The 18,691-nt window shown below is 45.5% G+C and overlaps 2 protein-coding genes and 1 non-coding gene across 3 annotated transcripts in view; all 3 read left to right on the top strand.

Moving 5' to 3' along the window:
* Nucleotides 1–6,621, top strand: part of DCP1A (decapping mRNA 1A) — a 60,412-nt gene extending 53,791 nt beyond the window's left edge. The window contains exons 9-10 of the mRNA XM_050781094.1: nucleotides 1,808–2,026; nucleotides 2,425–6,621. Of these exons, the coding sequence (XP_050637051.1) occupies nucleotides 1,808–2,026; nucleotides 2,425–2,505 (300 nt within the window). The 3' untranslated portion in view covers nucleotides 2,506–6,621. The remainder of the gene's footprint in view (nucleotides 1–1,807; nucleotides 2,027–2,424) is intronic.
* Nucleotides 1–18,691, top strand: part of TKT (transketolase) — a 643,634-nt gene that overhangs the window by 577,979 nt on the left and 46,964 nt on the right. The window lies entirely within an intron of this gene.
* LOC126949550 (small nucleolar RNA U13) lies at nucleotides 6,748–6,851 on the top strand. Its single transcript, XR_007723827.1, has one exon. It is a non-coding gene; the product is annotated as a small nucleolar RNA U13 (small nucleolar RNA).

The following is an 18,691-nucleotide window of genomic DNA, read 5'->3' as shown; positions in this document are numbered from 1 at the left end:
TTACGCCATTCTCCTGCCTCAGCTCACTGCAAGCTCCGCCTCCCGGGTTTACGCCATTCTCCTGCCTCAGCCTCCCGAGTAGCTGGGACTACAGGTGCCCGCCACCACGCCCAGCTAGTTTTTTTTGTATTTTTTAGTAGAGACGGGGTTTCACCATGTTAGCCAGGATGGTCTCGATCTCTTGACCTCGTGATCCGCCTGTCTCGGCCTCCCAAAGTGCTGGGATTACAGGCTTGAGCCACCGCGCCCGGCGATTACTGGTTTAATATATTCAGATAATTAGCTGGAATTAGCCTAGAAGCACATCTAAATGGAGGAGAGAGGTAGATGTTAGCTTTATTTTTAAGAAATTTTCTCATTGCTTTCTATAATGGTATAAAAAAATAGATTGAACATAACTGGATTTGGAGTTTTTGTTTTTGTTTTTGGTTGGTTTTTTTTTTTTTTTTTTTTGAAATGGAGTCTTGCTTTGCCGCCCAGAGTACAGCTCACTGCAACCTCCACCTTCTGGGTTCAAACCATTCTTCTGCTTCAGCGTCCCAAGTAGCTGGGATTACAGGCGCCCATCACCACACTCTACTATGTTTTTGTCTTTTTAGTAGAGACGGGGTTTCACCATGTTGGCCAGGCTGGTCTTGAACTCCTGACCTCAAGTGATCCTCCCACATAGGCCTCCCAAAGTGCTAGGATTACAGGCATGAGCCACCGCTCCCAGTCATAACTAGATTTTTAAATTCTTTTTTATTGCAGTATGATTTACATACACTGAAATGCAGATTTTTAGAGTCCAGGCATGGTGGTTCACACCTGTAATCCCAGCACTTTGGGAGGCCTAGGTGGAAGGATCACTTAAGCCCAGGAGTTCAAGACCAGCCTGGATAACATAGTGAGACCTCATCTCTTACAAAAAAATCAAAAATGAGGGGAGGATTGCTTGAGCCCAGGAAATTGAAGCTGCAGTGAGTGGTAACTGCACCACTGCACTCCCACCTGGGTGACAGAGTGAGACCCTGCCTTAAAAAAAAAAAAAAAAAAAAAAATGCAGATTTTTTTTTTTTCTTTTTCTTTTTTTGGAGACAGAGTCTTGCTCTGTCACCCAGGCTGGAGTGCAATGGGTGCAGTCTTGGCTCACTGCAACCTCCACCTCCTGGGTTCAAGCGATTCTCATGCCTCAGCCTCCCGAGTAGCTGGGATTACAGGCGTGCACCACCACGCCCGGCTAATTTTTGTATTTTTAGTACAGATGGGGTTTCACCATGTTGGCCAGGCTGGTCTCGAACCCCACCTCGGCCTCCCAAAGTGCTGGGATTACAGGCATGAGCCACTGCGCCCAGCCAAACAACACAGATTTTTAAATGAGTTTTTGACACATGTATGTATTATCCCTTAGGCAACCCAATCATATGTAACATTCTGTCACTCCAGAAAGTTCCCTCATGTCCTCTTTCAGTCATTTCCCCAACTCCCCTCCCAAAAAGCCTTTACATTTTGAATTTATCATAGGATTTTTCTTACTGTGCATTCTATACTGTTATTTCTCTTACCTTCTGTGGCAGTTGGACTTGGCTTCCCGTAACGATTCTAGGACGTTCTTATATAAATGGGCTCGTCATCCCTTAGCTCACGGAAGTTTATAACCAGATGCTAGATGTTCAAATGCTCCTACTGAATGTTTACCTGAACCCGAAACAGTCTGTCTCTGGGCTTCACTCTTCTGCTGCTTGTGCCTGTTTCCACATGCTCCTTATTCTGGGCCTGGCTACTGGCTTCTGCACTTTGGTACAAAATGACCATTGTTCCTCTCCAGGTTGCAGGCGCCCCACTGGTTACTGCAACGACTACTGCAGTGTCTTCAGTCCTGCTGGCCCCAAGTGTTTTCCAGCAGACAGTTACAAGGTCTTCAGATCTTGAGAGGAAAGCCAGCTCTCCTTCTCCTCTAACTATTGGAACGCCAGAAAGTCAGAGAAAGCCTTCCATTATTCTCAGCAAGTCTCAGCTCCAGGATACGTTAATACATCTCATAAAGGTATGTAGGATACCAATTTTATCTTTGATTTTTCATTACTTAATAAAAGAAATTGTATACATTCCTCCTACAGAATCAGTTCATAAAGTAAATTCAAAAGACTAGCTCGGAGGCCGGGCAAAGTGGCTCACACCTGTAATCCCAGCACTTTGGGAGACTGGGGCGGGCAAAAAAAAAAAACAGACTGGGAGTACTGTTTCTCTTTTTTCAAGCATACCGTCCTGGTGGAGAAATATCTGCGCGAACTCAATATATTAATCATGATTGTCTCTGGATGGTGGGATTATCAGTTATACAAATCATTTATACAATTTTTTTTCCTAAGCTGTTACCAAGGAAGTAAAATCTGTTGAGGTAAATGTGGCATTCGTATCCTTAACCTTTCCCATCTCTTCTAGAATGATTCCAGCTTCCTCAGTACACTTCATGAAGTCTACTTGCAGGTGCTGACCAAGAACAAAGACAACCACAACCTATGACTGGAGCAGAGTAAGTCTAAAGGCAGAGTGCTAACCTCAGAGACAAATAGGCTTCATCATGGAAACTTCTGAGCAGAACATCGAGTTTGAGAATCCTGAAATTGAGCCTATGAGAAAGAGACTCATTTCTTAAGAATGTTTTCCAAGTGACATTCTCAGTGATAATGGAGGTTTCACTGTGAAGCATCACCAGCAGACCTTTGTTTTGACAAAAAAAAAAATCATTGTGTTAAGTTATGTGGGTGTTTTCATCAGCTAGGAGCAAGGCTGTGGAATAAGGAATCTGATTCTCAGCTCGCTTTCACTTTCAAGGACTTACAGAGGAGTAGTCACCAGCCTCACAGCAGAAGTTCAGCCTGGCCCCCACCGCTTGCCCCAGCCTACCCCATAGAAACAGGCTTTGGGCTGACAGTCAAGTTCTAAACAGAGTAGAAGGCAACTCTGCAAAGTAGCTTCGAGCTTTTAGGACCAGAATTTAAGCCGGCAAATTGGGAATGATTTCCTCAAGTGAAATGTATTTTATATGAATGCCCCATTTGGGCCTTAAAAGTTGTGAAATTTCTTAATAGTGTTTTGTTTTTAAGTGCCCCAGTCCTGCCCCGCAGCAGGCCCCCAGTGCAGCATTACCGTTTGAATAGGGCACTGTCAGGCTCTGGTGGTGTGGACACAGGCACGTCACACCTTTGAAGGAAGGCTGGAACTGGGAATGCCCACATCCTATCAGATCTTCATTTTAGGTTGAACTCTCCAATGGTTCTGAAAATGCTAAGTTTGTGTGTGAAGCACAGCCTTATTTTCCTTTTCTGTCATTGTTGATTGTTTTCCTTAACACTTTGACAAAAGGACCTGTGGACCAATCTGACAAAGCCATCCTGGTTCCTTTCCTTGAGTGTACTGAGAATAGTTTTAAAGCTATGCAGAAAAGGGAGCTGTTATTCACACTGCCCTTATTTTGTTGTAGAATTATGGAGTTAAAAGAAAATGTGATTCCGAACTCTACCAATGTATTCCTAGGCTGTGAGTACTTTCCCAGCCCAAAGTGTGAAAATATGTAAAGAAGCTTTGTTATGCTGCTATTGATCTGCCATGATTTCTATTTATTCTTTTATAGCATGTAATGGTGTATAGTAATATTTTAATGTAGATTTTGATTTATTTCAGCAATAGTAATTTTAAGATATTCTTTGAATGAAAGTGTCTTTGTTTCTATGATACAGGTCATTTTGTAGTATTTAACCAATTAAGATGCACTGCTTACTTTTTATGAGCACTATTTAATGATGGGGTAAAAACCCAATTGGCTCAACCAGCTAGCATAAGGATTAGCTGTGAATAATGCTGACAGATATGATGGTTCCTTGGGAACAATCATTTAAGCTTTAATGGTAACTCAATCATAAGTCCATAGATTATTTTTTTCTAGCTAAAATTCTAGAAAATTACTTGTGAATTACATACTTGTTTTAGTTTGGTCTTAGTTTTTAGCATAAAGAATGATTGGCTTTTGTTGATCTAAACATGCTTCCTGGACAGGGTTTCTGCTTCTCATTTTAGTGTCTTCTATTGCTGTCTACCTAATTATGTGTGAATTGTGCAGAATTCAGGGAAGCTTATAAGTTTTCATGCTCAATTATGAATAGTTTGTTTTCACAGATAGTGTGTAAATTAAGCAACCAAAAATGAATTGCTTATGCATCATCTGGGAACGAGAAAGCTATAGTAGGATACAGAGTGTTGCTGACACCGAGAGATGGTGTCCAGGGAGCCACGTGACTTCCATAAAGTGGACGCACCAGTAGGTGTGATTGCACCCCAAATGTGGTCTCAGTGGGCTTTGATGAACAGACGAATCAAGGGATTCTTGAATTGAAATTATGCTTTTGAGTATGTAATATTATGAGAGAGTTAAGAGAGGATATCCTAAAGAGAGTCTGTGATCATATTAATTTTCACCTTTAATGCTAGGAATGGATATGATAGACAGTAAAGAGAATCTATGATAAGGCTTCCTTAGTGTGAAAGTAAACTTAAGTGCCCAAGTCATGAAGATTTGAAAAGGGTAAACCTGTTTCACCTCCCAAATTTATATATTCAAAGCATTTACTTAAAATTCAGAAGCCAGAAGTTCATGTCATGATTACCAGGAAGTTCAGGCCAGAATGAATCTCTAGAGAAGCCAGGCCAAGCCTGGATAATTGCAGTTGGATGACCCTGGCCCGAAAGTCACAGTTCAGTTGCCTTATTCCTAGTTCAGGCTTACTATCTAGAACCTCATGCTAGCTTAGGTTGCATGTTTACATTGCTGCAGTGTCTTTACTGGAAGCTTAGTTGAATCGAAATGGACACCGAGATGGAGATGCTTCTGGCTAAATTTCGCAGAACCCCAGGAGACCTGCATTTAGACCACTCTGTCCATTTTTGTGCCCACCCCCACCCCCAGGGTCTGAGTGTGGGCTCCAAGATGAGCAGCCCGGAGCTTGGAGGAGAGGTGTGTCTGGGGCACCACTGGTGGGTGGTACTGCTCTTCTTTTTGTTGTAGTTAATGTGTTGTCTTTTAATGGACTCTCACACCTCCCAGACAGCCTTGTTCCCTTAAGGCAGAAGCTCTTCTTCATTGTGTCCCTCCTGGGATTCAAAAGGTGTGAGATTTGGCCTGCTTGACTTTGAATTCAAGTTTTGCAAGTGACTCTCAGTGTCAGAAGCATTTCATGCTGTCCACATGTGATATGTCCACAGCTCACCTTCAGAGGCTTAGATGTAGCCATCACAGAGAGTGGTATTTTATTAAGAACCCAAGTCCTAGCCTGACCAACGTGGTGAAACCTTGTCTCTACTAAAAATACAAAAATTAGCCGGGCGTGGTGGCGCACGCCTGTAATCCCAGCTACTCAGGAGGCTGAGGCAGGAGAATCACTTGAACCCGGGAGGCAGAGGTTGCAGTGAGCCGAGTCCGAGCGACTGCACTCCAGCCTGGGCGACAGAGCGAGACTCCATTTCAAAAACAAAGAAAAAGAAAAAAAAAAAGTCAAGCTGGGCCCCTATCTACAGGGGGACACACAAGCTTAGTTTAGTATATGTCTAACCAGATTTTGCATGTCAAGCATTTGTTCTTTTCCTGGCTTATGTTTTCTTGTAGAAATTATATAAACCCTATCATCCACTACTAGGTAATTTTTAAACCATGCAGCTTTATTACTCTCCTCCCCCAAAGAATGTAGTTTGAAATTTTCTCATTTCTGTAGTAGAGGCCCCTAACTGCCATTGTATTACTAATAATGCAACATGAAATTGAAGGTGCCTAACTGCTCAAAAAACAAAATCAGCCATCATACTGTAACTCTGAGAGGAGTGAGAGGTGGCACAGGCACGAGTGGGCTCAGCCCGTGTGAGTGAGGAGAACTGAGGAATCACGGGGTGCGCATCCTGCATCCTGGCTGCACATTTGCTGCAGAGCACGTGTTTCTTTCTTGCCTCCCTTCGGTTTTCTTCAGTTGCGTTCAGTGTACCTTCTGGAACCAATAGTGCTCTCTGTTTTCAAGTCTCTCAAATGCTAAGATCTGAGCACAGTCAAGCAGCTTACACTAGGCTTTTTTACAGCTGTGCTTGAGAACATTTCCGAGTGGACCAGGGCCTCGAGGAGCCAGTTTTTCAGCAAATTTAGCAGATGTGTGCAGTGATTCCCTCTGTTTTGTATTTGACACCTTCATTTAAAATGCTAACATGCAATATCATTCAAAGTGGGGAAAATGCAGAATTGTGTTTCCTTTTTATCCGTGTGATTCCTTAAGAAACATGTTTTTAAAATATGTGTTCTAAATGGTTTTTTATTCTGTATTACTGCTTTGGCCATGTGGCTCTCATGACTTTCATTGTACCAGATTCTCAGCTCCCTGAAATGTGGGGACGAGAAGCTCTGGAATTACAGCAAGGTTTTTGTTCCATGAGCGCAATACTGTATCATTAACATTTTTAATGGTATGGATTTTATACCATCTCTGTATGTTTGCAAATATTAAGTTATTACATGTTTTAAAATGAGCGTTTTTCATCCTAAATTTTATATGTTTGCAAATATATTTTTTTAATAAAATTTCAAAACCAAGTTTTAGCACCTACTAAAATTTAATTGTGTTTTTATTTAATTTGTAGAAATAGGAACTTTTGAGTTGCTGCACTTTGCAGAGTGCCATACTGGTGAAATGGGATGAGGCAAAAAAACAGAACTGACAAAACTGTTATCAGCTCCTTTTGTAGTTCATAAGCATGACGATTAGGTGTTCACACACAGGTGTGAGATGTGCCATCCTGAAGCATTGTTACAATGTCGGCATATTACCTGTCTGACACAGAAAAAAGAAAGAAAACTGTTATCTACCTGTTTCCAGCCTGTATTGTCAGGGTTCTCCAGAGAAACAGACCTGATAGAAGATAGAGGTACATACCATGTGGTATTTCAGTCAACAACAGACCACATCTATGACAGTGGCCCCATGGAGTTATAACCCTATTTTTATCCAATCTTCTCTATTTTTAAATACACATATACTTATCCTTGTGTTATAGTTGCCTACAGTATTCAGTTCAGTCACATGCTGTACAGGTTTGCAGCCTAGGAGCCATAGGCTGTACCATGCATGTAGCCTAGGTGTGTAGTAGGCTATACCATCTAGGTTTCAGTTACCCACAGTCAACCCAGGTCTGAAAATATTAAATACAAAATTCCCGAAGTAAACCATTTTAAGTTTGATGCTGTTCTGAGAAGCATGATGAGATCATTTGCCATCTCACCCGGGCTGCGAATCATCCTTTGCCCAGCAAATCCACGCTATATATGCTGCCCACCAGTTAACCACTTAGTAGCCATCTCAGTTATCAGACCAACTGTCGGGGTATTGCAATGCTTGTGTTCAAGAAACCCTTATTTAATAATGGCCCCAAAGTGCAAGAGTAGTGATGTGGCAAGTCGGGTATGCCTAAGAGAAGCCATAAAGTGCTTCCTTTAAGTGAAAAGTTAAAGTTCTCAACCTTTTAAGGAAACAAAAGTCACATCTGGCTGGGCACGGTGGCTCACACCTGCAATCCCAGCACTTTGGGAGGCCGAGGCAGGTGGATCACCTGAGGTCGGGAGTTCGAGACCAGCCTGACCAACATGGAGAAACCTCGTCTCTATTAAAAATACAAAATTAGCCAGGTGTAGTGGCACATGCCTGTAATCCCAGCTACTGGGGAGACTGAGGTAGGAGAATTGCTTGAACCCGGGAGGCACAGGTTGCAGTGAGCCAAGATCATACCATTGCACTCCAGCCTGGGCAATAAGAGCAAAACTCCATCTCAAAAAAAACAAAGAAAAGTCACATCTGAGGTTGCTGAGATCAACATAAAAATGAACTTTGCATCCATAAAATTATGAAGAAAAACTTTGCTCCAGTTTTGCCGTTGCTTTTTTTTTTTTTTTTTTTTTTGGACACATTATCTGTCGCCCAGGCTGGAGTGCAGTGGCCTAATCTCAGCTCACTGCAACCTCTGCCTCCTGGGTTCAAGCAATTATCATGCCTCAGCCTCCCGAGTAGCTGGGACTGCAGGCATGCGCTGCCCACCGGGCTAATTTTTGCATTTTTTGTAGAGATGGGGTTTTGCCATGTTGGCCACGCTGGTCTCAAACTCCTGACCTCAAGTGATCTGCCTACCTCAGCCTCCCGAAGTGCTGAGATTTCAGGTGTGAACCACCATGCCTGGCCTGCTGCTGTACTTTAAACTGCAAGTTATAGCCACGGTGTGTGATAAGATGGAAGAGGTGGCTGAGTGCGGTGGCTCACACGTGTACCCCCAGCAGTTTGGGAGGCCGAGGAGGGAGGATCACTTAAGCCCAGGAGTTCAAGACTAGCCTGGGCAACAGAGTAAGACCCTATCTCTACAAAAAAATTAAAAATTAGTTGGGCATGATGGCTTGTGCCTATAGTCCCAGCTATTCAGGAGGCTAAAGTGGGAGGATCGCTTTAGCCCAGGAGGTGGAGGCTGCAGTGAGCCATGATTGTGCCACTGCACTCCAGCCTGGGTGCTAAACACCCTGTCTCAAAACAAAAGATGGAAAAAGCATTAAATTTGGTGGAAGACATGAACAGAAAATGTGTTCTGATTGACAGCAATATGTTGCACCAGAAAGCATTGAGCCTATCCAGAGACTTAAAAGATACCTTTAAATGGGGACACCAAGCTATTTACTACAAGAAAGGGATGGTTACACAGATTTCAGGAATACAGAAGGTCAACAGGAGCCTAATGCTATATCACAATGCCTACGTCATCACCTCACTTATCATCACATAGGCATCATACCATCTCATATCATCATGAAAGAAGGGTGAGTACAATACAATGATAGATGATAGATGATATAGATAGATTAGACAGATAGATAGCTTTCTGTTTTGGTTTTGAGACAGAGTCTCTCTCTGTTGCCCAGGCTGGAGGGCAGTAGTGTGATCTCAGCTCACTACAACTCCACCCCTCTCCCAGGTTCCAGTGATTCTCGTGCCTCAGCCTCCCAAGTAGCTGGGACTACAGGTCTGCACCACCACGCCCAGCTAATTTTTGTATTTTTTAGTAGAGACAGGGTTTTGCCACGTTAGCCTGGCTGATCTCAAACTCCTGACCTCAGGTGATCTGCCCGCCTCAGCTCCCAAAGTGCTGGGATTATAGGTGTGAGCCACCATGCCCAGCCTACAATAAGATATTTTAAGAGCTAGGCACGGTGGTTCATGCTTGTAATCCTAGCACTTTGGGAAGCCAAGGCAGATGGATCACCTGAGGTCAGGAGTTCAAGACCAGCCTGACCAACATGATGAAACCCTGTCTCTACTAAAAATACAAAAATTAGCCGGGCGTGGTGGTGCACGCTGTAATCCCAGCTACTCAGGACCCTGAGGCAGAAGAATCGCTTGAACCTGGGAGGTGGAGGTTGCAGTGAGCTGAGATTGCGCCATTGCCCTCCAGCCTGGGCAACAACAGTGAAACTCCATCTCAAAAAAAATAAAAATAAAAAGACATTGACTCACATGGTTATACAGGCTGAGAATTCCCACTGTCTGCTGTCTGCAAGCTGGAGACCAGGAAATCCAGTGGTCTAGATTCCAGACTGGGTCTGAAGGCCTGAGAACCAGGAGCACTGAAGGCAAAAGATGGATATCTCAGCTCAGGCAGTCAGGCAGAGTTAATTCATTCTTATTTATTTATTAGAGATGGGGTCTCTCTATGTTGCCCAGGCTGGAGGAACTGGGGATCCTCCTGGTAACTGCTCAGGACAAATCTGCCTCCCGTTCTATTCAAAGTCATCCTTTTGCTCACTGAGAAGCATATTCTGATTGCCTCCTTTGGAAAGGCTTATCAGAAGCTCAAAGAATGCAACCATTTTTCTCTCACCTACCTATGACCTAGAAACCTACTCCTTGCTTCAAGCTTTCTGGATGGAACCAGTGTACTTTTTTTTTTTTTTTTTCTCTGTCGCCCAGGCTGGAGTGCAGTGGCCGGATCTCAGCTCACTGCAAGCTCTGCCTCCCGGGTTAACGCCATTCTCCTGCCTCAGCCTCCTGAGTAGCTGGGACTATAGGCGCCCGCCACCTTGCCTGGCTAGTTTTTTGTATTTTTTGGTAGAGATGGGGTTTCACTGGGTTAGCCAGGATGGTCTCGATCTTCTGACCTAGTGATCCGCCCGTCTCGGCCTTTTTTTTTTTTTTTTTTTGAGATGGAGTCTCACTCTGTCACCCAGGCTAGAGTGCAGTGGTGCAATCTCGGCTCACTGCAACCTCTGTCTGCCAAGTTCAAGCAATTCTTCTGCCTTAGCCTCCTGAGTAGCTGGGACTACAGGCACACGCCACCATGCCAATTTTTGTACATTTAGTAGAGATGGGGTTTCACCATATTGACCAGGCTGGTCTCGAACTCCTGACCTCGTGATCCGCCCGCCTCGGCCTCCCAAAGTGCTGGGTTTACAGGCATGAGCCACCGCGCCCAGCCAAACATACTGTACTTCTTACATACATTCATTGATGTCTCATGTCTCCCTAAAATGTATAAAACCAAGCTGTGCACTGACCACCTTGGACACGTGTCCAGGACTTCCTGAGGCTGTGTCACAGGCACGTGTTCCTCAATCTTGGCAAAATAAACTTTCTAAATTAACTGAGACCTGACTCAAATTTCCAGGGTTCACACTAACATTCAGGCCTTCAACAGATTGCAAGGTGCTCAACCGCACTGCTGAGGGCAGGTCTGTTTTGCTCAGTCCACCCATTCAAAGGCTAACGTCTCCCAGAAACACCCTTGAAGGCATGCATACCCAGAAATCATGTTGAACCACCTGTGTAGGCACCCTGTGGCTCAGTCAGATTGACACATATAATTAACCATCACAGCCTATTCCCAGGCAGCTGGGTCACAGGCCATATGGATTATTAGATCTGAAGCTTCTGAGTCCTGGTACCTATTAAATATTTCCTTCCTAGTAGCCACACATTGTGACTTATATGGGTAGACTTCTGGTTTTTTTTTTTTTTTTTTTTCACAGAGTCTCACTCTGTCACCCAGGTTGGAGTGCAGTGGCGCGACCTCTGCTCGCTGCAACCTCCGCCTCCTGGGTTCAAGCAATTTTCGTGGCTCAGCCTCCCGACTAGCTGGAACTACAGGCGTTCGCCACCACACCCAGCTGATTTTTTTTGTATTTTTAGTAGCGACGGGGTTTCACCATGTTGGCTAGGCTGGTCTCAAACTCCTGAAGTCAAGTGATCCACCTGCCTCGGCCTCCCAAAGTGCTGGGATTACAGGCATGATCCATCACGCCCGGCCTCATATGGGTTGACTTCTAAAGAACTCTCAGGTGACCAGGTACAGTGGCTCATGCCTGTAATCCCAGCACTTTGGGAGGCTGAGGTGGGCAGATCACTTGAGGTCAGTCGTTCGAGACCAGCCTGGCCAACATGGTGAAACCCTGTCCCTACTAAAAATACAAAAATTAGCTGGGTGTGGTGGTGCACTCCTGTAATCCCAGCTACTCTACTCAGGAGGCTGAGGCAGGAGAATCACTTGAACCCAGGAGGCAGAGATTGCCATGAGCCAAGATCGCACCACTGCACTCCAGCCTGGGCGACAGAGCAAGACTTTGTCTCAAAAAGAAAAAGAAAAAAAAAAAGAAAAAAAAAAAGAACACTAAGGTTTCCCAGATAAAGGGCATAATGCTAATCATGGCCAAAAATACTTACAGCCTGAATCATTTCCCAGATTCAATCAATTAATGTGTCTTAAGCTCTTATGATGTGCTGGGCATCTAGGATGATAATGAAGAAAAGCGGGGAGGGACGGAGGGAAGTAAAATATAATTATTATAGAAAATAGAGAAAAGTTTAAATGAAAAAAGGTGGGTTTTTTGTTTTTCTGGTTTGGTTTTTGTGTTTGTTGGTTTGTTTGTCGAGTCTCGCTCTGTCACCGAGGCTGGAGTGCAAAGATGCAGTCCTGGCTCACTGCAGCCTTATTTTTAGTAGAGACAAGGTCTGGTTCTGTTGCCCAAGCTGATCTTGAACTTCTGGGCTTAAGCAATCTGCCCACCTTGGCCTCCTAAAGTGCTGAGACTACAGGCATGAGCCATGGTGCCCAGCAAAAAAAAAAAAAGGTTTAATCAGACATCTCTCTAATAATAGTTATCATATAATAATGTAATCGTTGGTAACAATTTAGTATAAATTCTCCCTAAAATGTTTGCTATATTTGCCTGTCTTTGAGTTCACTCTTGCTGTATGAGTGTTACACACACACCCCCCTCAGTCATCATTAATGCTGCATGCTCATTCATTTAACACTTTAAGAATTGCTGTCCAGGTGAGCGCAGTGGCTCACACCTGTAATCCCAGCAGTTTAGGAGGCTGAGGTGGGTGGATCACCTAAGGTCAGGAGTTCGAGACCAGCCTGGCCAACATGGTGAAACCCCATCTCTACTAAAAATACAAAAAGTTAGCCAGGCATGGTGGTACATGCCTGTAATCCCAGCTACTTGGGAGGCTGAGGCAGGAGAATCACTTGAACCTGGGAGGTGGAGGTTGTAGTGACCTGAGATTGTGCCATTCCACTCCACTGGCTCACACCTATAATCCCAGCACTTTGGGAGGTTGAGGCAGGTAGATCACTTGGGCCCAGAAGTTCAAGACCAGCCTGGACAACATAGCGAAATGCTGTCTCTACAAAAAATACAAAAAAATTAGCTGGGTGTGGTGATGGGCGCAATCTTGACTCACTGCAACCTCCATCTCTCAGGTTCAAGCAATTCTGCCTCAGTCGCCCAAGTAGCTGGGATTACAAGTGCATGCCGCCATGCCTGGCTAATTTTTTTCTTTTCTTTTTTTTTTTTAATTTTTAGTAGAGACAGGATTTCACCATGTTGGCCAGACTGGTCTTGAACTCCTGTCCCCAGGTAATCCACCCGCCTCGGCCTCCGAAAGTGCTGGGATTACAGGTGTGAGCCACCGTGTCCGACCAGAATTCCTTTCTTGGCTCTGTTGCCTAAGTGATAAATTATCCTTGAGGCTTTTCATAGTGTCTGACGTCATTCATGTTACTGTTGTTTATTAAAAGCTTCTCACCTGCTGCTTTTCACCTGTCAAGCCCTAGGAAGCCAGGTAACCAAGTTCATTGGAATTCTGTGAAAAGCTAAAGTCAACAGGTCCTGAATAAGAGCTGTAGAGTTTCCTCTGCAAATGAAACAGATGGGTTTGGGATTTCTTGGTTGTCTCTAAAGACATTTTCCCTCACTGTTTATGGGTCCTGGTTCATAGATTAGGTGTTGCTATAAAAAACCTGATCTTTGAATAAGAAGAGTATGAATAACAGCTTGTTAAGTCTTTTGAAAAGTAATGTTTGTCTCAGAGCTGTCAGGAACCAGACAGTCTCTCCCACGAGAGGACAGGTGGGAAGTGGTGCAGCCAGGCTGTCCATCTGCAGGAAGCCCATCAGATGAAGGCAGAAGGGAGCAACAGCAAGAAATAGCCAGTCACAGAATCAAACTAAGCTTGAAGCTCACCCTCCACTTCCATGTTTGACACAGTATGAACTGGCTGCCTGTTACATGTAATCTGAAGAGCCCTAAGAGCTTTCTAAACGGCTTAGATCAATTCAAGATTCTAAACCTCTTCGAGTTTGCTGAACAGAGTTTTAGGTAAGAAGACAGCTGCCACACTCACACAGAGGTATAAGGAACCCATGCTGAGCCTATGCCACAGGGCTCCCAGCCCACGAGAGCCTTATGCACCTTACATGTCTCTTAAGGTTCACCAGGCTACATTAGCCAAAAGTAAAGACAGCTAGGCTGGACACGGGTGGCTCACACCTGTAATCCCTGCACTTCGGGAGGCCAAGGTGAGAGGACCATTTGAGCCCAGGGGTTCAAGATTGACCTGGGTAATATTACGACATCCCCACCCCTTACAAAAAATAAATTTAAAAATTAGCCGGGTGTGGGTGGTATGTGCCTGTGGTCTCACCTACTCTAGACACTGAGGTGGGAGGATCACTTGCGCCTAGGAGTTCAAGGCTGCAGTGAGTCCAGCCTGGGCAACACAGCAAGACTCTATCTCTAAAAACTAAAATAAGATAGGCCGGGCGTGGTGACTCAAGCCTGTAATCCCAGCACTTTGGGAGGCCGAGACGGGCGGATCACGAGGTCAGGAGATCGAGACCATCCTGGCTAACACAGTGAAACCCCGTCTCTACTAAAAAAATACAAGAAAACTAGCTGGGCGAGGTGGCGGGCACCTGTAGTCCCAGCTACTCGGGAGGCTGAGGCAGGAGAATGGCGTGAACCTGGGAGGCAGAGCTTGCAGTGAGCTGAGATTCGGCCACTGCACCCCAGCCTGGGCAACAGAGCGAGACTCCGTCTCAAAATAAATAAATAAATAAATAAAATAAGATAAAGTAAATCAATTAAACGACTGCTAGTAAGAGATTTCCTATAACCAGCAGAGATGGAATGGCTTGGGGAGAGGTGATGCAAAGTCAATGTGACAGTCGCATCATGTTCAACCAACATTTATTTCAGATGAGTTTGAATAAATTTGAAGTGCAATTCCCCAAGAAATCATAATCTGATGTTTGTCATATTTGTCCTCTCCAAATCTCCTGTTGAAATGTGATCCTAATGTTGGACGTGGGTCCTGGTGGGAGGTGTTTGGATCCTGGGAGCGGATCCCTCATGAATGGCTTCCTGCCTTCCTCGTGGCAGTGAGTGAGTTTTCACTGTTAGTTCCTAGGAGAATTGATAAGGGTTTTTTTGGTTTGGTTTTTTTGTTTCGTTTTTTGGGGTTTTTAGCTTTTTGTTTGTTTTTGTTTTGTTTTTTTTAATTGAGACAGAGCCTCACTCTGTTGCCCAGACTGGAGTACAGTGGCGCGATCTCGGCTCACTGCCACCTGTCCCTCCCAGGTTCAAGCAATTCTCCTGCCTCAGCCTCCCAAATAGCTGGGATTACAGGTGCATACCACCACGCCAGGCTGATTTTTGTATTTTTAGTAGAGACAGGTTTACATCATGTTGTCCACACTGGTTTCAAACTTCTGGCCTCAAGCGATCCACCCGCCTTGGCCTCCCAAAGTGCTGGGACTGCAGGTGTGAGCCACTGCACCTGACCGAGAATTGATTGTTAAAAGGAACCTGGCGCCTCCCCTCCTCTCTCTTGCCTCCCGCTAACGCTGGGATCTGCATGGGCCGCCAGCTTCCCTTCTCCTTCTGCCATGAGTGGAAGCTTCCTGAGGTCCTCGCCAGAAGCAGATGCTGGCTCCATGCCTCTGGCACAGCCTGCAGAACTGTGAGTCCAACAAACCTCTCTTGTTTATAAATTCCCCCAGCCTCAGGTGTTCATTTATAGCAACACAGACTAAGTCAGTACATTCTCATTGATGGCTCCCCACCCCCCTGAGAGGCAGAGCTTATTCCGAGTGTAGCCTCCTGGAAGGGCCACAATGTACACCTGTGCACACGCATGCGCGCACACACACACACACACGACACCAACTTCCTGTCACCCCAGGAAGGGACACGAGCATTGGTTGTGGCAGGACTGATGTCAGTCCTTTAGTCTGAAGGAGCCCCAGATGGCCCCAGGCCCAGAATGTGGAGCCAGGAAGGTCGCCATGATCCACAGGGCAGCTGTTTTCCTACCAGGTCCCAGTCACCCCAGAACGGTGGCTCTGGCCCTGCCTGAGCCTCAGGGAAGCTCTAGGAGGCATCCTCTGCAGGCCGCTTCCCATCTTCTGCGATGTCTCTGAGTCAGCAGCGGAGCTCTGGCTTCTGAAGCAGGTGCAAAGTCTGGGCCCCTACACAGTTTTGCTACAGAAGCCCCATTTTACTGTTTCTCTGATGTGTCCCTGCCCCTCAGAGTCTGCCCCTTCCAGGCTAGGTGTCCTTCCCTGAATAGAGCTTTCTAGCATGCTGTCCCCATCTCGCTGGCACTGAGAGGCTTCCCTAACTTCTGTCTGACGCCCTCCAGCCCGGCCCTCAGGCGGGAAGGGGACCCTAGCTGTGGTGTGCGGACCGTCGCTCCCATTTAATGTGGGTCCTGCACAAGAGGCCTCAGCTCCACTGGACACCTCCACTCTTTTTAAAAATATTTTATAAATCCTTCTTTGCTATCTTAACCTGGAATTCATAGATAATATAACTTATGGCTACACACGCAATTTATTTTTTTGTAAGAAAGATCTTTCGTAAGAAGGAGCTTCTATTTTTTTTTTCCTTTCATTTTTTTTTCTTTAAAAAAAAAAACAAAACAGTCAGCCACAGTGGCTCATGCCTACAATCCCAGTACTTCAGGAGGCTGAGGGGGATAACTTGAGCCCACTGCACTCCAGCCTGGGCAACAGAGCAAAGTAAAAATAAAAAGGTTTGGCCAGGTGCGGTGGCTCACGTCTATAATCCCAGCACTTTGGGAGGCTGAGGCTGGCGGATCACCTGAGGTCAGGAGTTTGAGACCAGCCTGGCCAACATGATGAAACCCCATTTCCACTAAAAATACAAAAATTAGCCTGGCTTGGTGGTGGGCGCCTGTAATCCCAGCTACTAGGGAGGCTGAGGCACAAGCATCACTTGAACCCAGAAGGCAGAGGTTGCAGTGAGCCAAGATCATACCACTGCATTCCAGCCTAGGTGACAGAACAAGACTCTGTCTCCAAAAAAAAGAAAAAGAAAAGAAAAGAATTTTTGAAAGGATTTTTTTGTACACACAATTTTAAAATAATACTCTCTAATTGTAATGTAAAGCAGAAACGTTCATAATGAAATGTTTCATATTACATATGTATGGAGCACACCTGTAGTCCCAGCTACTCAGGAGGCTGAGGCAAGAGGACTGCTTGAGCCCCAAAGTTCAAGTCCAGCATGGGCAGCATAACAAGACTCTGTAAAAAAATTTTTTCTTTAATATGGAAATGCTTGGACACAGGTACACAAATTCCCAAAATGCCCCATAGAGGACCTCTGGTCTTGCCTCTGAAACCTCTCCATACATCACTGAGAAGCATGCTACTCTCCCACATAATGTCTGTGCAGGAGCCAGCCGCGGTGGCTCACGCCTATAATCCCAGCCCTTGGACAGGCAGAGGTGGGCGAATCACTTGAGCTCAGGAGTTTAAGACCAGCCTGGGCAACATGACAAAACCCATCTCTACCAAAAACACATACACACACACAAAGCCAGATGTGACGGCGCGACCTATAGTCCCAGCTACTCGGGAGGCTGAGGTGGGAAGATCAGTTAAGCCCAGGAGGTCGAGGCTGCAATGATCTGTGTTCATACCACTGCACTCCAGCTTGGGTTTAAAAAAAAAAAAAAAGAGTTGGCCGGGCGCGGTGGCCAAAGTTCTGGGAGGCCAAGGCAGGTGGATCACTTGAGGTCAGGAGTTTGAGACCAGCCTGGTCAACATGGTGAAAGCTTGTCTCTGCAAAAATAAAATTAAATGAAATTAACATAAAAGAATACATATGGAAATGAATATATTTCCTCAATCCCCTCTTCACCCATGCCAGCTAGACACAGGCACAGTTTTGTTGCAGAAAATTCTGTTATTTCAAAACTGGTTGTCACCCCCTCCTTGGCGCCTTCCCTGATCAACAATCTCGGCAGGCAATTGTTTATACAAATCACAGGACAGTGCGGCATAAACACGTGCTGCTGGGGCATCCAGCACTTGTGCCCAACGCATAGACCCTGGTAAATGAATTGATGAGTGAAATCGGAGGATCGGTGATGGCAAAACCACGACCAGGTGGCCAGCAGCAGCACTTTTCTGTTTTGCACAGTAGCATGGAACAAATGGTTTTTTTGCTTTTTTTTGTGTTTTTTTTTTTTTTTTGTGGAGACAGAGTCTTGCTCTGTCACCCAGGCTGGAGTACAGTGGTGCCATCTCAGCTCACTGCAATCTCCGCCTCCCGGGTTCAAGCGATTCTCCTACCTCAGCCTCCCGAGTAACTGGAACTACAGGCACCTGCCACCACACCCAGCTAATTTTTGTATTTTTATTAGAGACGGGGTTTCACCATATTGGCCAGACTGGTCTCGAACTCCTGACCTTGTGATCCGCACACCTCGGCCTCCCAAAGTGCTGGAATTACAGGTGTGAGCCACCGTGCCTGGACTGACAAATGCTTTTTAAATGTCTTGTCCAAGTCACTAGAACAGGATGGCTGACTGGGTGCCCTTGCTAATTCTGGAGGCAGGGATGGGAAGAAAGAGAGAAAAAGTCACGTGTCTGGGGGCCAAGGAACCCTGGTTTGGGAAGTGATATATCTCCTCACTCACTTTCTCTGGGGACCATACGAGGGAGGTGCTCGTGGTGGTTTCAGGTTTTCCAGGAGGAGCTGTGGCTCGCAGTGGTTGAGCAATCCCTCTGTGAGCCCCTCTCTGGAGCTTTTTAGTCCTACTCTAGGAAGCCAGTTTCACTCTCAGCTATTCAACAACCAGCCCAGGAGAAAATCCACTTAATCTCCCCATGACACAAAACAAAAGCTTTAATGTTTAACACCCACTGGAACAAAATAGCTCCCTCCACCACCCCAGCCTTGCTCAGGGAAACCCAAGAGGTACCAGAAAAGGGGGCAAGGATGAAGATCTCTCCCTACAGTGTCCTGCAGACTGTGCAGGAGGAGCCCCTAGGAGTG

Source organism: Macaca thibetana, chromosome 2 (genome assembly GCF_024542745.1).
Source record: "Macaca thibetana thibetana isolate TM-01 chromosome 2, ASM2454274v1, whole genome shotgun sequence".
Taxonomy (NCBI): domain Eukaryota; kingdom Metazoa; phylum Chordata; class Mammalia; order Primates; family Cercopithecidae; genus Macaca; species Macaca thibetana.
The sequence above is the reverse complement of the archived record's forward strand: the minus strand, read 5'-3'. Positions and strand labels throughout refer to the sequence as shown.